At 43.3% G+C, this 24,740-nt stretch overlaps 1 protein-coding gene across 10 annotated transcripts in view; it reads right to left on the reverse strand.

Moving 5' to 3' along the window:
• The window catches only part of LOC135517303 (receptor-type tyrosine-protein phosphatase mu-like), a 288,195-nt gene that overhangs the window by 99,775 nt on the left and 163,680 nt on the right, over nt 1-24,740 (reverse strand). For all 10 annotated transcript variants that reach the window (XM_064941482.1, XM_064941481.1, XM_064941484.1 and 7 more), the window contains exons 10-12: nt 24,153-24,354; nt 23,811-23,913; nt 2,971-3,244 (exon numbers count right to left, since the gene is read on the reverse strand). In XM_064941482.1, coding sequence (XP_064797554.1) covers nt 2,971-3,244; nt 23,811-23,913; nt 24,153-24,354 — 579 coding nt within the window. The remainder of the gene's footprint in view (nt 1-2,970; nt 3,245-23,810; nt 23,914-24,152; nt 24,355-24,740) is intronic.

Raw genomic sequence — 24,740 nt, forward strand, 5'->3', positions numbered from 1 at the left:
GTGGAAGCAACAAAACACAGAAAAGCAACGACGCATGAATATTCAAGCGGTTGAGGAAAGTGACTTGGGGCTTATGCTTAAATCCCCCCGTGTTTTATGACAGCAAAATGCTCTTGTGTGGCTTGTTGCATTATTGAGGAGACGACAAATTAAACTGTGGAGTGTGCTGAATAATTAAAACAACCAGGAGGATGGTGTGAGTTTGGGACTCAGGTGGGGAGTGGAGAAAGCTCTGGAGCAACAAGGGGACGAGAAGAAGAGACTTGTCTGCTAGGGCTGCTTGATGACATTGGAGCCAGATCCTGCCATATGGCAAATGACACCAGCACTTAATGAGATACTAGCATGTAAATGGAATAGCTGGCTGTAATTTAGTTAGAATGATTCAGATCACTTAGAATCTAGGATTAGAATACCTGGCTTAAACTAACAAAATGTGAACATCTCCATTTTCAGTTAGGTCTTACAGCTAAATTCAGTATTAAATGCCGTTTCCCCTCCAATATGCCAGTCTGCCTCATGGAGGCTGGTGTCCTTTCTCTGATCTGAACTGAGGCCAAAAGGCTGAGGGGAAGGGAAATGTTGTTATTTTCAGTCTCTCTCCCTCCCTCCCCTCCTCTCTCTCTTCTCATAAGAGAGACCCAGGACCTACTGATCTACTCTCTAGCCTCCCCAGCAATTTGTGGGGAAACTGTCTCCTGTTTAAAATGTCAGCACAGAGGCTTCTACTGTAATGTGTGTGTATTATCAGAGACTCACATACACACACAGAGGATTCAACTGTAATGTGTGTGTATTATCAGAGACTCACAGTCATTCCTTGACCGTAGAGAGCTTTTTATGCCTCTAGTTTTGGGTTGGTCAGGGTGTGATTTGGGTGGGCATTCTATGTTCTTTTTCTATGCGTTTGTATTTCTTTGTTTTGGCCGGGTATGGTTCTCAATCAGGGACAGCTGTCGATCGTTGTCTCTGATTGAGAACCATGCTTAGGTAGCTTTTCCCCATAGGGTTTTTGTGGGTAGTTGTTTTCTGTTTTGTGTCTTTCTGCACCAGACAGAACTGTTTCGGTTTTCGTTCATTCTCTTTGTTATGTTTGTTAATCAGTGTTCAGTTCAATAAATAAAGATGAACACGTACCACTCTACACATTGGTCCTCCACTCCTTCCAACAGCTATTACACACAGAGGATTCAACTGTAATGTGTGTGTATTATCAGATACTCACATACACACACAGAGGATTCAACTGTAATGTGTGTGTATTATCAGAGACTCACATACACACACAGAGGATTCAACTGTAATGTGTGTGTATTATCAGAGACTCAAACACACACAGAGGATTCAACTGTAATGTGTGCGTATTATCAGAGACACACAGAGCTGTACTGCTAGCTGCTCCCCTACTGCCCCACAGCACCCTATTAGCAATAGTAGGAGTCAGACGGCGTAACATCCCACTCCTCTCCCAGACCTCCATTAGGGGGTTAGTGTGTATCCCTGCTCCCCCCACCAGAAGGTGAGACCAAAGCACCGAGACGAGACAAGCCTGGTCTCACCCACACACCCACCCAACCCCCCCTGGATAGTCTTTCTCCAATTAGAGGCAGTGAATTATCTAATGGCCCGAGTTTGAGAGCAGAGGAAAGGAGGAAAGTGGAGGAGAGGAGGAAAGCGGAGGAGAGGAGGAAAGTGGAGGAGAGGAGGAAAGTGGAGGAGAGGAGGAAAGCGGAGGAGAGGAGGAAAGCGGAGGAGAGGAAGAGAGCAGAGGAAGAGAGCGGAGGAGAGGAGGAAAGCGGAGGAGAGGAGGAAAGCGGAGGAGAGGAAGAGAGCAGAGGAAAGGAGGAAAGTGGAGGAGAGGAGGAAAGCGGAGGAGAGGAGGAAAGTGGAGGAGAGGAGGAAAGTGGAGGAGAGGAGGAAAGCGGAGGAGAGGAGGAAAGCGGAGGAGAGGAAGAGAGCAGAGGAAGAGAGCGGAGGAGAGGAAGAGAGCAGAGGAGAGGAAGAGAGCGGAGGAGAGGAAGAGAGCGGAGGAGAGGAAGAGAGCGGAGGAGAGGAGGAAAAAGGATGGGCTTTTCAATAGGACTAATTTATTAGCATTTAAAAGGGTGGATAGTTACATTTTTTCCAATTAGGCCAAAGTGTCTAATGCATTTGTGAATGGCCGTACTTGAATTTTTTACTATCTGAGCAGCAGGTCATTGATAAAAGGGTTGTCTGGCCTCTGGCTGCTGGCTGTGCTGGCCTGTACTCCCCCACAGACAGTGCACTATAGCGGTTAGGAGGGTGGGGGTATAATCGGGTTGGTTGGAATACTGGGTTATTGACCATTATGATGCAGGATTGGTTATCAAATAGGCCTTGAAGGAGAGTCTTGTTGTGCCTGTTCATTGATCTTCATTTTCCGCACTCGTACAGTTTGCTCTGTTGTCTGTTTCAGACCGGTGTTTTCACAGTGGCTGCGAATGGGGAAGTGATGGAACTTTAGTGGTAGGTTGAACTTTATGTAGGTTTTTGGTGGCAATGTTGTCTCCTACAGTAGTAGGTGACAGCAGATGAGAGTGGTCATGTTAACCCTGGCTGTGAGGGCGTGGGACAAAATGTAGATGACCAAGAAAGAACGCACTTAAAAATAGCAATCCATCAGACGGTTCCATAATGCCACATTGATGTGAGGATCCTATTTCTACTTGGTGCTTTTAAATAAGAGGCCATTTTCTTTTCAAAATGAGGACTATTTAGTTTAAGGGGTTCAATATCAGATATTAACAATAAGTGCAAATTAATTCAAAATGGGCTTTTGTAAAGCTGTTAAAAGCATCAGTTAAAAGACATTGCATCAGTTTAACATCCAACCTTGTTGTGGGGCGTGAACGAGCTATGATTGACATGTCAAGCCAACCAATCGATAAGCAGCCTCTGGGACATAGCCCAGCAGCCAATCCCCACCCCAACATCTCCCCAAGCACTCACCCCATTAGCTGTGCTGACAGCCTGGTAGTAGATGCTGTAGCTCTTGTGGGGGAGGAGGGGGGCGTTCCAGTAGCCGTTGTAGGTGCGGTTGTCTCCGATGCAGAAGGGTACGGGGGTTTTGATGTCGCCCATGGGCAGCTCGGCCGTGAAGTAATACTGTGAGTTGAGCACGGTGGCGTTCTGGAAGTGAATGGGCACCGGGTAGCAGCGCAGGATCTCTGCCACCCTCCGTGCCCTCCGGGGGCGCTCTTCCTCCACAACCACCTGGTACTTACTGCCGGGGAAAGGGAGAAAGAGATCAATCAATTAAATATACGTATTTAGCCCTTTTAACCACAACATTGAAGTGCATCCCAGTAATCCCCCCCCCATCAAAATAACACTTGGAATCTATGTAAAATAAGGACCACATTTCACAGGTAACATAACGTAGCAGGTGTAAAAGTATTGCCTGAAAATTATCCCCGACATACTGGTCTTGATGAGAAGAATAATACTGTTGGGGGAGGTTCTCTTCTGCACTGTTCAACCAATCCAGTTAATGTGGAGGAGCAGTTAAAATGGAGTGTCGCCAGAGAGGAAGATAACTGGGCCCAAAACCTCTTCTCCAGCAGGTTCGGTTTTTATGTTTATTTCTCACCAAGCAAGGAGTTTTTGTATGGAGGTCAATGTGTCGAATTTGGTTCTTAAATTTTTTGTGTGGCTTATTTGTTATGTGTGGCTTATTTGATCGAATAGAAGTTTCGTAATGATTTGGTTGTTACGAGTGTACTGATACAAGTAGAACACACGACATCCTGGCAACTTTGAGAAAAAAAACCTATCAGAGTTGTGCCTGGTCGTCACAAGTTACCACAGCCACAAAGTCATCATCTCCGATTATTTCTAGAATTTCTCTTCTTAAAATGTGATTTTAAACCTAACCACACTGCTAACCTTACGCTTAACCCTAAATTATGATCAAAAAGCAAAATGTTTGCTTTCATTATTTTTTTACGATATAGCCCGTTAGTCCATGACTTTGTGGCTGTGGTAACTAGCGTATCTGCCCTCACATTGGCTCGATTGGTCCCACCTGATCTTGCCTCTTCCCAACTGCCTTCCATTTTTGAAGCCATTTTTCATTGTTAGAGCGGAGTATCTGGTCTATATAATGGATAGTATGTGGTGTTGCCTTGTTAACGTCCAAGAGTGGAAGTCGCAGCACAGGCTCCCTTCCCATTTCCCTTGAAGAACAGAAGATTTGATTGTTGTGGACTCGGCAGAGGTCAATTTACAGGTAAATGCCAAGATAAAGAAAATGCCAACATAAAGTGTCTTAATAGAGCATTGGGCCACCATGAACCAGAACAGCTTCAATGCACCTTCGCACCTTGGATTCTACAAGTGTCTGGAAATATATTGGAGAGATGTGACACCATTCTTCACACAAAACATTCCCTAATGTGGTGTTTTGTTGATGGTGGTTGAAAACGCTGTCTCAGGCACCGCTCCAGAATCTCCCATAAGTTTTCAACTGGGTTGAGATCTGGTGACTGAGATGGCCACGGCATATGGTTTACATCATTTTCATGCTCATCAAACCATTCAGTGACCACTCCTGCCCTGTGGATAGGGGCATTGTCATCCTATGGGGGCATAGCCACGGTAGCCAAAATAATGGCCAAAATAATAGTGTGCCTAGAATTTTTATAAATGATCGTAAGGGCTTAATTAACTCAGCAACCACAAGACACGACACCTGTTTGGAAGCACATCCAATATACTGTGTAATCCTCATTACTCAAGTGTATTCCATTACTTTGGCAGTTCCCTGAATGTTAACTCCAGTTTCATTTGTGTCTTTATTTGATTACTGGCCCATCATTACATACTGTATGTCAAGGCCACATCTTTTCAAACATGAAAGGATCAAAGAAATCTCTGCCTGCTAGGTTTCGATTTTCCTTGGTTGTATCTTTAATCCATTATTGTGTATTAATGAAATTGCCAAACTGAACCAGATTGAGAAAAATACGGAACACGTTAATTAACGATGACAGAATCCCATTTCCACTAGTTCAAAGGGCATAGTTTACATGAGCTGCAGTTTGTGTTTCTCCGCTGAAAACACTTTCACGAGCAACCTCAAGTCCTGCAGTCTACCCTTTTATTAGAAAACATATGCAAATGTTAAAAGTAAAACGACAAAGCATGACTCCTCAGTGACATTCAACGTGGCACCGCCATAGCATGCCACATTTCCAACAAGTTAGTTTGTAAAAATTTCTGCCCTGCTTTTGCTGCCCCCAGTCAACTGTAAGTGCTGTTATTGTGAAATGGAAACATCTAGGAGCAACAACGGCTCAGCCGCAAAGTGGTAGGCCACACAAGCTCACAGAACAGAACCGCTGTTGTATGTAGAACCGCTGCTGCGCGTAGCACATACATAATCATCTGTCCACGGTTGCAACACTCACTACTGAGTTCTGAACAGTCTCTGGAAGCAACATCAGCACAAGAACTGTTTGTCGAGAGCTTCATGAAATGGGATCACCATGAGCAATACCACGTGTCAGCTTGAGTGGTGTAAAGCTCGCCACCATTGGACTCTGGAGCAGTGGAAACGCATTCTCTGGAGTGATGAATCATGCCATCTGGCAGTCCGATGAACAAATCTGGATTTGGCAGATACCAGGACAACGCCATCTGCCTGAATGCATACTGCCAACTGTAAAGTTTGGTGGATGAGGAATAATGGTCTGGTGCTGTTTTTCATGGTTTGGGCTAGGCCCCTTAGTTCCAGTGAAGTGAAATCTTAACACTACAGCATTCAATGACATTCTAGACAATTCTGTGCTTCCAACATTCTGGCAACAGTTTGGGGAAGGCCTTTTCCTGTTTCAGTATGACAAATCAAATCAAAGTTTATTTGTCAGGTGCGCCGAATACAACAGGTACAGTGAAATGCTTACTTACAAGCTCTAACCAATAGTGCAAAAAAGGTATTAGGTGAACAATAGGTAGGTAGAGAAATAAAACAGTTAAAAGACAGGCTATATACAGTAGCGAGGCTATAAAAGTAGTGAGGCTACATACAGACACTGGTTAGTCAGGCTGATTTGTGCCCCCCGTACACAAAGCAAGTTCCATACAGAAATAGTTTGTGGAGATTGGTGTGGAAGAATTTGACTGGCCTGCACAGATCCATGACCTCAACCACATTGAACACCTTTGGGATGAATTGAAACACCGACTGCGAGCCAGGCCTAATCGCCCAACATCAGTGCCCGACCTCACTAATGCTCTTGTAGCTGAATGGAAGCAAGTCCCTGCAGCAATGTTCCAACATCTAGTGGAAAGCCTTCCCAGAAGAGTGGAGACTGTTATAGCATCAAAGGGGGGGGGGGGAAACTCCATATTAATGACCATGATTTTGGAATGAGATGTTTGACATGCAGGTGTCCACGTACTTTTGATCATGTAGTGTTTAGCCTTGCAATGAGCGCTTTTGTATTCTATATAATACATGCTCCATAGGTTTCCATAATATACTGTACTGGATAGAAGCAAAAATCTGTTAGCATTGGGATGATAGAGACTCTCGCACTTGGGGTTGGTGGAGGTGGTGACACGCTTTAGTATTGGCAAGGGGGTCTCTCCCTCTTCCTCTCTCTCTGACTTAGCGAACACAGCCCAGCTTTAATTAACTCAGTAAAGCCTGCAGCCTAGCAACCCAGAGAAATAGACCGCCATCTCATTTACAGTGCGCTATAGCGATAGCAGTCGGGCGGGCAATATCCCATCTATGTGGAGGGATTTAAATGGCATAAAATAAAAGGGGGAACTGTGCAGGATATTTGACGACTGAACCCCTGACACTGGCTGGGGATGAGCGCGCGGCTGTAAGTGTGTACCAAATAATAATGATATGAAAAAGGTTCCTACTAGCGCACCAGCCCCCTATTCCGTGTCAGGCCTGGAATTAAGTTTATTATAAGAAGAGAGATCAACATCCATGATCCAACCCTGAACCAGGCTTTCTGGTGAGAAATTAGAGCAGGGTAGAAAGCCGTGGGAAGCGGCAGAGGCAATAGGCAATATTAATAGGAACTGGATAAGGATTGGGTGGGAGACAAAGTACTTTTTCAGTATGCGGGTGACGGATCAAGTAAGCCCAAGTCCAAAGCCTTTTTCCAATGCAATAGATTGGGATATTGGCAGGGAGGGAGGGAAGGAACAAATGAACATGGAGGTGAAATGACAAGTAGGCCCAGGCAGGCAGGGAGGGAGCCAGGTGGGTCTCTATTAGTCCAATGTGTGTGTGTTAGTCCACAAACACAGTGGAGCGCAATACAGCAGAACAGAAGCAGCAAAATAAGAAGGAACGATTCAGCCTCTCTTTTCTCCCTCCCAAAGAGCAGCACCAAGACAAATGAGTTCGAAAGTACCCTGGCCTCCACTATTTGTCCTTTAAATAATTCAAACACCTAAAAGGTCAAAACACTCTTCTCACTCACTTCTCCTTTATCAAAGTCTGGTTGTAGACAGAGTAGAGAGGGAGAGAGGAGTTTGCATTGCATTGAGGCAAATGGACCAGCATCACTGGTAATGAGGTTAAGGTGTGTGAACAGATATACAAATAGGTACTCTGATAATTCAAGAGCAGATACTACCTTCCATAATAAGTTAACAGAAAATGAGTATGAACATTGAATATGAGTATGAACACTGAATATGAGTATGAACACTGAATATGAGTTTGAACACTGAATATGAGTATGAACACTGAATATGAGTATGAACACTGAATATGAGTATGAACACTGAATATGAGTTTGAACACTGAATATGAACATTGAATACGAGTATGAACATTGAATATGAACACTGAATATGAGTATGACCATTGAATATGAGTATGAACATTGAATATAAGTATGGACATTGAATATGAACATTGAATGTGAGTATGAACATTGAATATAAGTATGGACATTGAATATGGACATTGAATGTGAGTATGAATATTGACTGTGAGTATGAACATTGACCGGGAGTATGAACATTGAACATGAGTATGAACATTGAACGTGAGTATGAGCATTGAACGTGAGAGTGAACATTGAACGTGAGTATGACCATTGAATATGAGTATGAATATTGAATATGAACATTGAACATGCGCATGAACATTGAATATGAGTATGAACATTGAATATGAACATTGAATATGAACATTGAATATGCGTATGAACATTGAATATGAACATTGAACATGCGTATGAACATTGAATATGAGTATGAACATTGAATATGAGTTTGAACATTGAATATGAATATTGAATATGAACATTGAATATGAGTATGAATATTGAATATGAACATTGAATATGAACATTGAACATGCGTATGAACATTGAATATGAGTATGGACATTGAATATGAGTATGGACATTGAATATGCACATTGAACGTGAGTATGAACATTGAACGTGAGTATGAACATTGAACATGAGTATGAACATTGAACGTGAGTAAGGACATTGAATATGAGTATGAACATTGAATATGAATATTGAATATGAGTATGAATATTGAATATGAACATTGAACATGCGCATGGACATTGAATATGAGTATGACCATTGAATATGAGTATGACCATTGAATATGAACATTGAATATGAGTATGAACATTGAATATGAACACTGAATATGAGTATGGACATTGAATATGAACATTGAATATGAGTATGAACATTGAACATTGAATATGAACACTGAATATGAGTATGAACATTGAATATGAACACTGAATATGAGTATGGACATTGAATATGAGTATGAACGTGAGTATGAACATTGAACGTGAGTATGAACATTGAACGCGAGTATGAACATTGAATATGAGTATGAACATTGAATATGAACATGAACATTGAATATGAACATGAACATTGAATATGAACATGAACATTGAATATGAACACTGAATATGAGTATGAACACTGAATATGAGTATGAACATTGAATATGAACATTGAATATGAGTATGAACATTGAACATTGAATATGAACACTGAATATGAGTATGAACACTGAATATGAGTTTGAACATTGAATATGAACACTGAATATGAGTTTGAACACTGAATATGAGTTTGAACGTGAGTGTGAACATTGAACGTGAGTATGAACATTGAACGTGAGTATGAACATTGAACGTGAGTATGAACATTGAACGTGAGTATGAACATTGAACGTGAGTATGGACATTAAACGTGAGTATGGACATTAAACGTGAGTATGGACATTGAACGTGAGTATGGACATTGAATGTGAGTATGGACATTGAACGTGAGTATGGACATTGAACGTGAGAATAAACATTGAACATGAGTATGAACATTAAACATGAGTATGAACATTGGATATGAACATTGAATATGAGTATGAACATTGAACATAAGTATGAACATTGAACATGAGTATGAACATTGAACATGAGTATGAACATTGAACATGAGTATGAACATTGAATATGAACATTGAGCATGAACATTGAATATGAACATTGAACATGAGTATGAACATTGAATATGAGTATGAACATTGAATATGAACAGTGCATATGAGTATGAACATTGAACATGAGTATGAACATTGAATATGAACATTGAACATGAGTATGAACATTGAATATGAACATTGCGCATGAGTATGACCATTGAATATGAACATTGAACATGAGTATGAACATTGAATATGAACATGCAATATGAACATTGAACATGAGTATGAACATGAGTATGGACATTGAATATGAGTATGAACATGAGTATGAACATTGAACGTGAGTATGAACATTGAACGTGATTATGAACATTGAACGTGAGTATTGACATTGAACATGAGTATGAACATTGAATATGAACATTGAACGTGAGTATGAACAATGAATATGAGTATGAACATTGAATATGAGTATGAACATGAGTATGAACATTGAACGTGAGTATGAACATTGAACGTGAGTATGAACATTGAACGTGAGTATGAACATTGAACATGAGTATGAACATTGAACATGAGTATGAACATTGCATGTGAGTATGAACATTGCACGTGAGTATGGACATTGAACGTGAGTATGAACATTGAATGTGAGTATGAACATTGAACATGAGTATGAACATTGAACGTGAGTATGAACACTGAACATGAGTATGAACACTGAACATGAGTATGAACACTGAACATGAGTATGAACACTGAACATGAGTATTGAACACTGAATATGAGTTTGAACACTCAATATGAACATTGAATGTGAGTATGAACATTGAAATTGAGTATGGACATTGAATGTGAGAATGAACATTGAACATGAGTATGAACATTGAACATGAGTATGAACATTGAATATGAACATTGGATATGAGTATGAACATTGAATATGAACACTGAATATGATTATGAACATTGAATATGAGTATGGACATTGAATATGAACATTGAATATGAGTATGAACATTGAACATGAGTATGAACATTGAATATGAACATTGAACATGAGTATGAACATTGAATATGAACATTGAATATGAACACTGAATATGAGTATGAACATTGAATATGAACACTGAATATGAGTATGGACATTGAATATGAACATTGAACATGAGTATGAACATGAGTATGAACATTGAACATGAACATTGAACATGAGTATGAACATTGAATATGAACATTGAATATGAGCACATTGAACATGAGTATAAACATTGAAAATTAGTATGCACATTGAAAATGAGTATGCACATTGAACATGACTATGCACATTGAACATAAGTATGAACATTGAACATGAGTATGAACATTGAATATGACTATGAACATTGAATAGGAGTTTGAATATTGCTGATTTGATCCCCGTCCTCTTTGTGACACTCCAACATTAGAACTATAATTGCTGTAATTAGCTCAAAATAATCCTTTAGTTAATTGAGATGGTAATGCAACCCAAAAAGGTTCATGTGAAAAAATATATAATTTAATCAAATGTTATGGCTAATCGGGATATCTGAAGCCATCAGCCCATAAATCATAATTAAAAGCAAATCAACAATCATAACTCATCTCATTTTGTCAATACTTATAACTAACCATGATGTTTTATAATATAACATAATGGAATATTTGTGCAGCTTGTACCGGGTGGCTCTAGCATACAGCACAGCATCTGCTGTTTTCGTCACTTTTAAATGGAGCATAACGTTAAGCTGACCTAACTTCAAGGCTGTTTATCTTGAGTGTTACTCATGCACAGTCAAGTGGAACTGAAAGGGGAGTGAGGTGCAAAGACAACGTACAACAAATTCAGCTGATCTCTGACCTTTCCAGGAAGTAACCATCTGCTTTCACCTGAGCAGAATCTCTAGAAGAAAATACTTGCAAACAAGAACCGAGAAAGCTCCAGAGTCCTGACTCCACTTGCAACAATCATAATTCCCGACGGCCCACACCTGTGTAAAGCCCCGAATCAACGTTTGTCTTGGAAATAACACAGTTTGTTGGGTTGAGTGCTCTCCAAACTGGAGGTTGCATTATAAATAGTTGGGCCTATTCAATATTCAATAATTACATTTCCCCCTGGCTTAGTCCACATCCATTGGAGAGTCGATCGGTCATAAACTGCTTGAGAATATTGGGGCAGGTCCCTGTGAATATGCTAGTCGCCTCTGCTCTTTGAACTGTATAGCTCATTACAGACAAGGAGAGCTTCCACAGCATCAATAAGTTCCCTTCTGACTTTCTCCGGAGCCCCCCGAACCCTCTTGGCGCAGCGCTATTTAACGATAAAATCTATGTAATAAAATATTAATTACGGTGAAGAGGCAGGCGAGAAATAAGAGGGCTAATTACGAACCCTGCACAGAACCAAAGGCATGTCAGAGATGGAGGGAGGGAGGGAAAAGAAGAGAAGTGAAGAGAGTGGAGGATGAGTATGATGAAGAGGAAGAAGAGAGAAGAGGAGGGCAGCTAGGTGGGAGAGTGGGAGAAGAGGAGGAGCTGAGGAGAACATTAAGTCACAGATTTAGGGCCTCCTTAAAGGCCAGCTATTACTTTAAGAAGCTGTCACCGCAGTGATTTATCCCTCCCTCCCTCCCTCCACTAGGTATACCAGGTGACTGTGCCTCTGGGACAGATGCCTCCCATTGTTCTTACCCATTATAGTTCTAACCAAGAGATCCTCCTGTGAAGGTACAGTACATTAAAGTCTGGCTAAACCAGACGGAACTCATTGCGGTGAGTGTTGCATTCAGTCTGGTTAAACCAGGCTAAAAGTATAGGAACTAATTGAGCCCTCCAGAAGAAAATCCAGACTAAGAAATAGCAACTGAAATGTTGAAATGTTGTATTATTATGCCAATGAGGGAAATAATGCCTTTATGTCTGAATAGAACAAGCAGCATAAACCGATAAACAGCAGTTGCAGTAAAAGCCTATTTATGATAATGCTATGATAAAGCACTATTCTTTTTACCGCCAGACAACAGGTCAAAAGTTGATATTTTCTCTGCAAATTACCGGGGTGAAAAATGTGTCTGCTTTCTGGGCACAGCCAGTAAAGAGAGAAAAACATAAGCTCGGGGGCTGGAACCAGAGAAGAACGATGCATCTTCAATAAATAATACAAAACCCAGCACAAATGGCTGCTCCAAGGCTACCTGCAACGTCTAGATATCATTTTGAGAAAAACAACTCCCACTTAATTAAATATTTTTCTCTCCCGGTGCCCCCAGGGCACTAGTAAATGTCCTGAGAATTGGAAGAAAATCAAGAGAAATGTGCATCAATACAGGACAAAATGGCTGCCACTCATCTATCCCTTCTTCCCAGCTAAAATATCAGACTTTATTGGACAACCATCAGGATTATCATAGTGAAAAATACATATTGGTGTGCTGTATACTTAAAAGCAATGCATTGGCAGATTATGAGTATAATAATTTATTTTTCCTTCAGGAGAGTTGGAAAGTGCTGATGGCAAAACTGTCTCCATGATCTCACTGCGGGCTTAATATCGGCAACAATCTCCTCTGGCCTTAGCTTTACCGCGAGCGATGGAACTGCTGAGACACCAACTGAAAACTAAGCAAAAAAGTTTGTACAGATCACATCGTGGCCAGACTACTGTTGTTTTTTCTTTGACTTTTGTAGTTCTAGTACTATTTAGTGTTCAATTAACTCTCCTTCATTCAATCCACAACAATCAATGAGGATACTTAGAGAGAGAAAGAAGTGGGGCTATTAACTGGCCACTTCGTAGCTACCCAGGGAAAAGAGAGAAACCTTAGAGGAATTCAAATGAGGTTGGGCTGGGAGACAATCTTTAGTGGCTGACACTGGTCCAGGATAGGCAGGGAGGTTTGGAGGAGAGGCAGGGAGGTTTGGAGAGGATTGTCTCCAAGGTGGTGTAAATCACCCCCTCTACATGGCCAGGAGCATACACCTATGGAGAACTAGTTCTACTTAGCCAGGAACCGATTGGAGCAGAACACAGCAGAGAGAGAGCTAAGAGACTGTAAACATGGTCATAGTCATGATAAAAGCAGGGAGCGAAGTGGAACTGTGTGCTTTGAGAGAGACAAAAGGTGAGAAAACATTCCACAGCCAACGACTCAGACCACCCACCTGGTGAGTGAGTGAGTGACAGAGAGAGAGGGAGGTAGCGAGAGAGAGAGGGAAAAAAGGGAGGTAGACAGAAAGGGAGAGAAGGTAGAGAGAGAGAGAGAGAGCAGAGGCAACAAAGCTAAACACTGTTTCAGTCGTGCAACCTCAACTGACACCAATTAGGGCTCCTTGTGCCGCGCTGCCAGCGCCGTTTCAGTGTGGCGCCCCATGTGACGCTAGACCAATTACACACAGCCTCCACGTTGGCATGGACTCAATGGTGACCCGGGACTTTGAGAGGAGAGGGTGAACAGAATAAAAAACAGAATGAGGGGGTGAAAGGAGACAAGTGAGGGAGGAGGCTAGTGAGGTCTAATTAACTTTGCATAATGTTTCCCCTTGCTAGTCTCAACTCAGCGATACCACCACTATTGATCCTCCCAAACTATCCTTTCAGTTATCTCAAACTCTTCCCTCAGGCAGTGGTCCAGTACTGCCCCCTCCACTCTGTGACTGATTTAGGGATAAAGGAACTGCATGGCCCCATCTCCTGAGGCCAGCATCGACAGCACTCCTCCCCCTGTAGCCTCCACCTGTCTCCCTGCTCCCTTATTTATCACCTCCCCCATAAAATAGGAGCAGGTCTACACAAATGAGGCCAAGCTGCACAGATTAAATGTCACTTAAATCTCAGAGAAACTTGCTGAGGAGGCTCCCACTGTGGATGGAGCCTGGACCCGGGAGGTATGACAGAGTTATAGGAAAGGGCAGGAAGAGAGGGTTGGAGATGAGCAGATAAGGGGAGATAGGCATATACGTTCCCTATCTCGTGATAACCTGTGGCCCCCTGATGCAAACACATTCTGCTCAGCAGGACATGGAGCACTTAGGAGGGAGGATAGGGGAGAGGGAGACTGGGAGACTGAGCAACCAACTCCCCCTGAAACAACAGTCTTGTTTTCAGAGGCCGAGGCCCTTGAGTTCTCACCGGGGCCCAGCCCTCGTGTATCACTCTCCAGGGTCACACCACACCAGTCATTATGCCTGATAGGCTGACACATAGAGATTTCTGTGGGGACACAAGGGCCTGCCATTGTCACAATGTAACCTCATCACAACGTTTCCTGTCCGCATACACAGGAATCACGAGTGCCACACAAAACGCTAGGAGGACAACATTAACCTCTTCCTCTGGTAATGAATATAAAAAAGTTACCCTCATGAGAAAGGACAGATACTAATGTGATACCTCCCGTGGGGGGATGGATAAAACAGGAGAGGTACTAATGTGATACCTCCTGTGGGGGGATGGATAAAACAGGAGAGGTACTCATGTGATACCTCCCGTGGGGGGATGGATAAAACAGGACAGGTACTCATGTGATACCTCCCGGGGGGATGGATAAAACAGGAGAGGTAAAACTAATGTGATACCTCCTGTGGGGGGATGGATAAAACAGGAGAGGTACTAATGTGATACTCCCGTGGGGGGATGGATAAAACAGGAGAGGTACCATGGATAAAACAGGAGAGGTACTCATGTGATACCTCCCGTGGGGGGATGGATAAAACAGGAGAGGTACTCATGTGATACCTCCCGTGGGGGGATGGATAAAACAGGAGAGGTACTCATGTGATACCTCCCGTGGGGGGATGGATAAAACAGGAGAGGTACTCATGTACCTCCCGTGGGGGATGGATAAAACAGGAGAGGTACCTCCCCCGTGGGGGATGGATAAAACAGGAGAGGTACTAATGTGATACCTCCCGTGGGGGGATGGATAAAACAGGACAGGTACTAGTGTGATACCTCCCGTGGGGGGATGGATAAAAGAGGACAAGTGGTAATGTGATACCTCCTGTGGGGAGATGGATAAAACAGGACAAGTGGTAATGTGATACCTCCCGTGGGGGGGATGGATAAAACAGGACAAGTGGTAATGTGATACCTCCTGTGGGGAGATGGATAAAACAGGACAAGTGGTAATGTGATACCTCCCCTGGGGTAATGGATAAAACAGGACAAGTGAAATGTGATACCTCCCATGGGGTAATGGATAAAACAGGACAAGTGGAAATGTGATACCTCCCCTGGGGTAATGGATAAAACAGGACAAGTGAAATGTGATACCTCCCCTGGGGTAATGGATAAAACAGGACAAGTGAAATGTGATACCTCCCCTGGGGTAATGGATAAAACAGGACAAGTGAAATGTGATACCTCCCCTGGGGTAATGGATAAAACAGGACAAGTGGAAATGTGATACCTCCCCTGGGGTAATGGATAAAACAGGATAAGTGAAATGTGATACCTCCCCTGGGGTAATGGATAAAACAGGACAAGTTGTAATGTGACACCTCCCCTGGGGTAATGGATAAAACAGGACAAGTGAAATGTGATACCTCCCCTGGGGTAATGGATAAAACAGGACAAGTGGTAATGTGATACCTCCCCTGGGGTGGTAGATAAAACAGGACAAGTGGAAATGTGATACCTCCCCTGGGGTAATGGATAAAACAGGACAAGTGAAATGTGATACCTCCCCTGGGGTAATGGATAAAACAGGACAAGTGAAATGTGATACCTCCCCTGGGGTAATGGATAAAACAGGACAAGTGAATTGTGATACCTCCCCTGGGGTAATGGATAAAACAGGACAAGTGAAATGTGATACCTCCCCTGGGGTAATGGATAAAACAGGACAAGTGGTAATGTGATACCTCCCCTGGGGTAATGGATAAAACAGGATAAGTGAAATGTGATACCTCCCCTGGGGTAATGGATAAAACAGGACAAGTGAAATGTGATACCTCCCCTGGGGTAATGGATAAAACAGGACAAGTGGTAATGTGATACCTCCCCTGGGGTAATGGATAAAACAGGACAAGTGAAATGTGATACCTCCCCTGGGGTAATGGATAAAACAGGACAAGTGAAATGTGATACCTCCCCTGGGGTAATGGATAAACAGGACAAGTGAAATGTGATACCTCCCGTGGGGTAATGGATAAAAACAGGACAAGTGAAATGTGATACAATGGATAAAACAGGACAAGTGGAAATGTGATACCTCCCCTGGGGTAATGGATAAAACAGGACAAGTGAAATGTGATACCTCCCCTGGGGTAATGGATAAAACAGGACAAGTTGTAATGTGACACCTCCCCTGGGGTAATGGATAAAACAGGACAAGTGAAATGTGATACCTCCCCTGGGGTAATGGATAAAACAGGACAAGTGGTAATGTGACACCTCCCCTGGGGTAATGGATAAAACAGGACAAGTGAAATGTGATACCTCCCCTGGGGTAATGGATAAAACAGGACAAGTGAAATGTGATACCTCCCCTGGGGTAATGGATAAAACAGGACAAGTGAAATGTGATACCTCCCCTGGGGTAATGGATAAAACAGGACAAGTGAAATGTGATACCTCCCCTGGGGTAATGGATAAAACAGGACAAGTGAAATGTGATACCTCCCCTGGGGTAATGGATAAAACAGGACAAGTGAAATGTGATACCTCCCCTGGGGTGGTGGATAAAACAGGACAAGTGGAAATGTGATACCTCCCCTGGGGTAATGGATAAAACAGGACAAGTGAAATGTGATACCTCCCCTGGGGTAATGGATAAAACAGGACAAGTGAAATGTGATACCTCCCCTGGGGTAATGGATAAAACAGGACAAGTGAAATGTGATACCTCCCCTGGGGTAATGGATAAAACAGGACAAGTGAAATGTGATACCTCCCCTGGGGTGGTGGATAAAACAGGACAAGTGAAATGTGATACCTCCCCTGGGGTAATGGATAAAACAGGACAAGTGAAATGTGATACCTCCCCTGGGGTGGTGGATAAAACAGGACAAGTGGAAATGTGATACCTCCCCTGGGGTGGTGGATAAAACAGGACAAGTGAAATGTGATACCTCCCCTGGGGTAATGGATAAAACAGGACAAGTGAAATGTGATACCTCCCCTGGGGTGGTGGATAAAACAGGACAAGTGGAAATGTGATAGAGCAGATCACAAAATTTGAGAAACAAGGGATCTTGTTCCCTCCCACTCTCTGAAATTCAAAAGGCTTCATTGGCATGGAAAGTGTAACCACATACATTACCAAAGCAAACATATAGGAACATTTTAAATCAATGATGACAGAAAGGGACTCTCTTTTCCTCTCCCTCCACACCCCTCTCCCTCCACACCCCTCTCACCCCCCCCACTTCTCTCAATTTAAGGGGCTTTATTGGCATGGGAAACATATGTTTACATTGCCACAGCAAGTGGAAAAGATAATAAAATGATTTTAGATAATAAAGTGATTTTGCTGTGATCTGATAGAACGTTCACAGTCAGTAAACTGACACCCCTAAGAGACTCTGGGTTGAGGTCAGTGATAAAGTAGTACAGTACTTCTGCCAAGAGATGAGCTATAGGTTTACCTACCATAGGAGTGTCCTCAAAGTCTACCATTGACTATGTACATAGCCAGCATACAACAGAGATGCAAGAGTTGTGTACCGTTTTTGTTGGTTATGTTGCGTAGTTGTGTCTAGGGGGGCATATGGGGGAGGGAATGCTGTCCTGTTTGTTCCCCTGTGTGCTGGGGGTGTCGGGTTCTTGTCCAATTCTGGCATTTAGTTTGCCACAGACTAGCACGTCCCTGAGCCTGTAAATTGTTAATCTCCCCCTCTGGGATGGAGAAGCTGTCATCGTTAAAGTATGGGGATTCTATTGGGGGAATATAGGTAGCACACAAGGACATTTCTCTCTGTTGAGATCATTTCCTTATTCATTTCTAGCCAGATGTAAAATGTTCCTGTTTTGACTAGGTCTGCTCTATACCAAATTAGCCTACCCCGAGTCTCTTCCCTGTTTCACACCTGGTAGTTTGGTGGATGGGACTACCAGTTCTCTCTAAACTAGAGGGCAACCAGTGAGTCCGTCTCCTTTATATTATATCATGTTTCTTGTTGGATGACAATGTCTGTATGCTCATTAGGCCAAAGGCAGATGACCTCAGTCCTTGTATATTCCAGAATAAGATAGTAAAAGCTTTGTGTTCCATAGTGTCTAGTGTTGTTTTTGTGTGGTTTAGGCCCGGAACATCAAAGTAGGTGTAAGCAGAGCATGTTGAGCATCTGATAAATACATCTTAGGTCACAGGATGGTGCTTGGGCAAGTGTAATAGCAGGGGTTGGGCCTGTTGCCCTGCTCACGGCCTGGGCATATGTCCTGCTGTCATGTTGAGGTCCTTGCCGCATGGGCATGGGGTGGGCAGAAGAGGCATAGGTCTGACATGGTGGGGCCTATATAGGGTGTGGCCAGGGTTTGCTTGGGGTGGTCTTAGCTGGTTGGGGTGTGGTTGGTGATGGTGTGGTCTGGGTGTAGGTCCTCTTGGTGTGGGTTCTCTAGGTGCAGATCCTTCGGGAGGGGTTTAGCCACCAGCGTTTAGCCACTTTGTGTTTGGGAAAAAGCTTATCCTTTTGAATGTATTTGCCATTTGAGTCAATGAGGAGCACAATCTTTGACTTTTGTGTGTCCTCAGTGGATGTGGGGGGGATTGTCAGGGGGGCTATCGAGGGAGCTGACAGGAGGGATGTTAGGAGGGGGTGGGGTCTGTTGGGTTGGTGGATCCTGTGTTGTGTGTCCCATTGTGGTGTTGGGGTTGTGGTGCGGGTCTGAAATGGGATGTTCTCTCTCCCACCCCCTCTCTCTCACTCCCCCTCTCTCAGGAGTGTTTCTGGCTGTCCTCAGAGAAACAGATGACAGAGAGAAAGTGGTTTGACGCAGTAGCTGGGGCGATGCTGGGTTTAGGAGGCGTTACAAATCTTTTTCCACAGCGCTGGGTAAACGCTTGTCTTGGCACAGGGGGTGAGGAGGTTGGTGTGTGTGTCTATATGCATGTGTGTGAGCTCGTCTGAGCGTGTGTGAGTGCAGGGTGGTGTGTGTCCTAGCCCTGGTGCGGCAGATTCGACACATTAGCGCGAGAGCGAACCTGACTGACAGTAATCCATTTAAAGGAGTAACTTGCCCCTGGTTAGGCTGCCATTGTAGCACCAAACATATGTAATGCTGCCAGACAGACCGCCCTTCAAACACCAGCCTGTCAATGATCCAGTCCCTCACAAGGCATTATGCCCCAAATGCGACATGACAGACAGAGGTATTTTTGTGTGCGTCCCGACTCTTTGCTTTTACCAAACGTTTACAGTCAGTTTGAAGGGTTGCAGTCTTAACGAACTGTATCACGGAAAAACATCTGGTATTTCACATTAAAATCTGTCTGGCTCAATCCCATCGCCAGAGAGGACTCTCATTATGGCGAATAAGTATGCATGTTCTTACATAGTATGTGGTGTATTGGTTTTGATCTCTTTGAGCCTTTGACAGGGTAACCAACATGTTATGAACAACATCAACTCCAATGCTACCGACTCCATGTTAAAACAAAGTGACAAAAATATCTCCAAAAGAAGAGCGGTGTCACATGATAATGAATTGCTCAAAAGCTCACATGGTTTCTCTTCATTCACTCCACTTTAGCCACAGCCTGTGCTATGACAGCCTGTGCTATGACAGCCTGTGCTATGACAGCCTGTGCTATGACAACCTGTGCTATGACAGCCTGTGCTATGACAGCCTGTGCTATGACAGCCTGTGCATGTCTGTGTGGTATGAATCTTTCTCTCCGTCTGACTCTTTCTGACTAAATCTTTCTCTCCGTCTGACTCTTTCTGACTAACTCTTTCTCTCCGTCTGACTCTTTCTGACTAAATCTTTCTCTCCGTCTGACTCTTTCTGACTAACTCTTTCTCTCCGTCTGACTCTTTCTGACTAAACTCTTTCTTTCTCCCGTCTGACTCTTTCTGACTAACTCTTTCTCTCCGTCTGACTCTTTCTGACTAATTCTCTCTCCGTCTGACTCTTTCTGACTAACTCTTTCTCTCCGTCTGACTCTTTCTGACTAAATCTTTCTCTCCGTCTGACTCTGACTAACTTTCTCTCCATCTGACTCTTTCTGACTAACTCTTTCTCTCCGTCTGACTCTTTCTGACTAAATCTTTCTCTCCGTCTGACTCTTTCTGACTAACTCTTTCTCTCCGTCTGACTCTTTCTGACTAACTTTCTCTCCGTCTGACTCTGACTAAATCTTTCTCTCCGTCTGACTCTTTCTGACTAACTTTCTCTCCGTCTGACTCTTTCTGACTAAATCTTTCTCTCTGTCTGACTCTTTCTGACTAACTCTTTCTCTCCGTCTGACTCTTTCTGACTAAATCTTTCTCTCCGTCTGACTCTTTCTGACTAACTCTTTCTCTCCGTCTGACTCTTTCTGACTAACTTTCTCTCCGTCTGACTCTTTCTGACTAACTCTTTCTCTCCGTCTGACTCTTTCTGACTAAATCTTTCTCTCCGTCTGACTCTTTCTGACTAAATCTTTCTCTCCGTCTGACTCTGACTAGCTCTTTCTCTCCGTCTGACAATTTCTGACTAAACCTTTCTCTCCGTCTGACTCTTTCTGACTAACTCTTTCTCTCCGTCTGACTCTGACTAAATCTTTCTCTCCGTCTGACTCTTTCTGACTAACTCTTTCTCTCCGTCTGACTCTGACTAACTCTTTCTCTTGAGACCTACTGTGTAGTTCTCCACTGTCATTATGTCATAATATGCTGGAGGGAGTAAAAGAGGAGACTCCTTCAAATCCTGTTTTTCATCAACATCCTCCTTTATCTCCTGCCCTCTATTTTCTCCTTGACTTTCAACTTGGTTTCTTGTCTCCTCAGCCCACCCGCCTCTTATTTTGAAGGGATATGGAGCTCCTGACTAAGTGTGTTTGTCACCTTTCTTCTCGACAGACTGCTACATATGTAACAAGTGAGTAGCTGGCAAGCATGCACGCACACTTTGATTCAGAGTGCCGAGATCACCTTCCTACAAATCATGGTGGTAGCTGGAAACACAAAAGTTACACTTTGAAGGAGACCCTTCTTAATGTCATGGACCTTTGAAATACACACGTTAATGAGCATAATCGCCTATTGAATGAAAATGCACACTGCGTTGTCAAGCCAGAACACTGCTGTGACCAAGGCCTAGGAATCTCAAAGAAACGTCAAAGGCATAGAAATTGGGAATCATATGTAAATCATTGTTATTGCTATAGGCTATACTACATATTAGGTCACTTAATTGACAGTCGAAAATGCTCTTCAGTATACAATATCAGAATTTTTCAAATGTGTCACGAAATGACAAATAATTCCAAATGAATCATATATCGCTCCAATTTACAGCCTTTGGTTTTCTTAATTTTCCTGGTGAGACATTGTGCTGGGATTATAAGGAGTTATACAAACCAGCGAACATTTTAGCTGGCAAATCCCCTCTTTAATCTTTTAGCGAATCCTTACCAGTCAACAAAAGACAGCCTCAAAGCGCTAATTAGCGAATCCTGTGATTTCATTAAGACCCGTTAACTGTAATTAAGATGGCAACGACAGGCCCATGTGACAGTCGTTGAAAGGTCATCAGGGAGAAAAAAAAGTGTACCTGATTTGGATTGGAGGATTGGAGCAGGGCTGACAGTTTACTTCACATTTTTGGTTTTAATCTTAAAGTACAGTAGTGGTATTTTTTTTTGACACGTCATTGGTGACACTATTGTTAAATTGTTAAATTAAAAGGATTATGTTTGACGGAGAGTGAATTCCAGTGTCCTACTTTTTAGGGATACCTTGCGGGTGTTTGGCTCAGTCTACCTTATCTAAATAATAACAATATGCCACTTAGGACACGCTTTTATACAAAGCAACTTCCAGTACACTCAGGGCATTCCTTTATAGAATGTGATCGGCAGGTGAAAAAGGCTAATATCACTACCGCCCATCTGTGTAACTTAGGCTCTATTCATGTGAGGTGGAGAGAGAGGCCTCTCTGTGTCTTTTGTCACTTTGCTCAAACGGCCATTAAAGTGGCTTCAGACAGGAGTGGATAGTAAATACTTCATGATGGGCCACCAGGTGCTAAAGCACATGCTCATTTATTTATACCGTCTGGTTTCTTCATACTAAAATACTTTTATCCTTCCTTTTGATAACAGAGACAGGTTGTCCTGTGTGTGTGTGTGTGTGTGTGTGTGTGTGTGTGTGTGTGTGTGTGTGTGTGTGTGTGTGTGTGTGTGTGTGTGTGTGTGTGTGTGTGTGTGTGTGTGTGTGTGTGTGTGTGTGTGTGTCCGTAGAGAAACTGGTTATCTCCTCAGTCTGAAACATTAAAACATGTAATCACTCTAGCTGTTGGCCAGCCCCTGTGTGTGTGTGTCCGTTGTCTCTGTGTGGGTCTATGAATGATTAAAAGAGCACAGAACTTGTGATAATGTTGTCTTAATGCAATGCAAGGACTTCATGACTAAAGAGCAAACTACAGTAACGACAGTAGTAGGATAGTAGCCAACCGCCCAACCGCTAGCATATCTGCAGTCTTCGCGCACACACACACACACACACACACACACACACACACACACACACACACACACACACACACACACACACACACACACACACACACACACACACACACACGTTTCGTGGAGAACTGGTCGGCAGCACTAGCAGTAGTGGCCAATGAATGAAGGATAACATAGCTGGAGTGTGGGAATCTGCCAGCACTATTATTGATTTCTCTCTCAACCAAGAGAAAAATAAAGGCCCAAACCACCGTTTATGCTCCCAGGCAAGCGTATTGCATATTTCTGTTTATTTTCAGCGGTGTGCAAATCATAGGAGACACCCTTGACCACAATCTTTGCTTCCAGAAGAAGGAAGAATCGAGAAGTAGAGAGAGAAAGAGGAGGAGATTGAGATTGCTCATCTTTGGAGTCTGAGAGAACAGCTTTATTCTTATCTTTAAAAAGGGGGGGAAAGTGCTGCTTGCTCAGATCAAATGCCCACATTAATACATGCTGATAATGTTAAAAAACAAAATATGTTGTTGTGGATAATATCACCAGCCTCCCAAGCCAATTAGAACGGAGGGCTGTTTGTGAGGGCCGTTTGCGCGGTGAAAGAAATTGTGGGAGCGAGAGGACAAAAGTGGCTGGAGTGAGGGCAGGGTGTTTATCACTGTGTGTGTGACGTGAGTGTGTGTGTAGGGCTGTTTGATGTGTGAATGGTTCTACCTGACAGGGGCTCCTCTGCTCTGGGCAGGCTTCAGCAGGACAGTGACCGTGCTGTCTGTCTGGTTCAGGGGAGTCTCCTGGTCATAGCCTGGCATCAACGGAGCTGGAGGGGGGGACACATGAGCACAGGAGACAGTGATTTGCCTGACAAATAAAGACAGACTGAGACCCGGAGACAGGAGACAGAGACAGACACACACAAGTACACACAAACGCAGACAAACGCTACACCCAGGAACATTGAACACAGCTATATATTACTGGGGATCTCCTGGAAGATTTAGGGCTCAGTAGGTTGTCCAGGATTATTGGTTACTTGGTCCTGGTCAAAGTTTCTAATACCTGAGATCTTGGTGGTGAACTGGGTGATGACGGGAGGTCCAAAGCCCTTGACGGTGCTGGCCCGGATGGTGAAGGAGTATGTGGAGCCGGGGTAGAGACCCACAAACATGTGGGACGTCTCGTTGCTGAACTTAAACACCTTGCCGCTCTGGTTGGTCAGGTCAAACTCCGTGTCGAAGGAGCTCAAGGCCTTGTAGGAGATCTATGGATTGACACACAACCTAGATTAGATGATTGGATATGACAAGTTTATATCAAAGTTTCAAATCAAGCGTCAGGCTTGCTACGGTCATAGCTATGGTTAGTTTTGGTGTATGGTAAAGATAATGGCGTACATCTATAAAACTACAATGTACTACAATACTGAAAGAGTTAGCACACAAAGTTAGAGTTTGCACCCAGAGCCCTTGATGGTGAAACTAGGCCTGAACTTTCCATAGAAGGTTCCTTCAAGTCAACGTTGAAAAGGGAGGAACTTGTGGGCAAAAACAAACAGCAGACAGAAACGCTCAGCTCCAATGTCATTTCTGTGATGGATTGAATGAGCGAGAGTTTGGGCAGGGGGGGGGTACACTTGTTTTATTCTAA

The sequence above is a fragment of the Oncorhynchus masou genome, chromosome 28 (genome assembly GCF_036934945.1).
Source record: "Oncorhynchus masou masou isolate Uvic2021 chromosome 28, UVic_Omas_1.1, whole genome shotgun sequence".
NCBI lineage: Eukaryota > Metazoa > Chordata > Actinopteri > Salmoniformes > Salmonidae > Oncorhynchus > Oncorhynchus masou.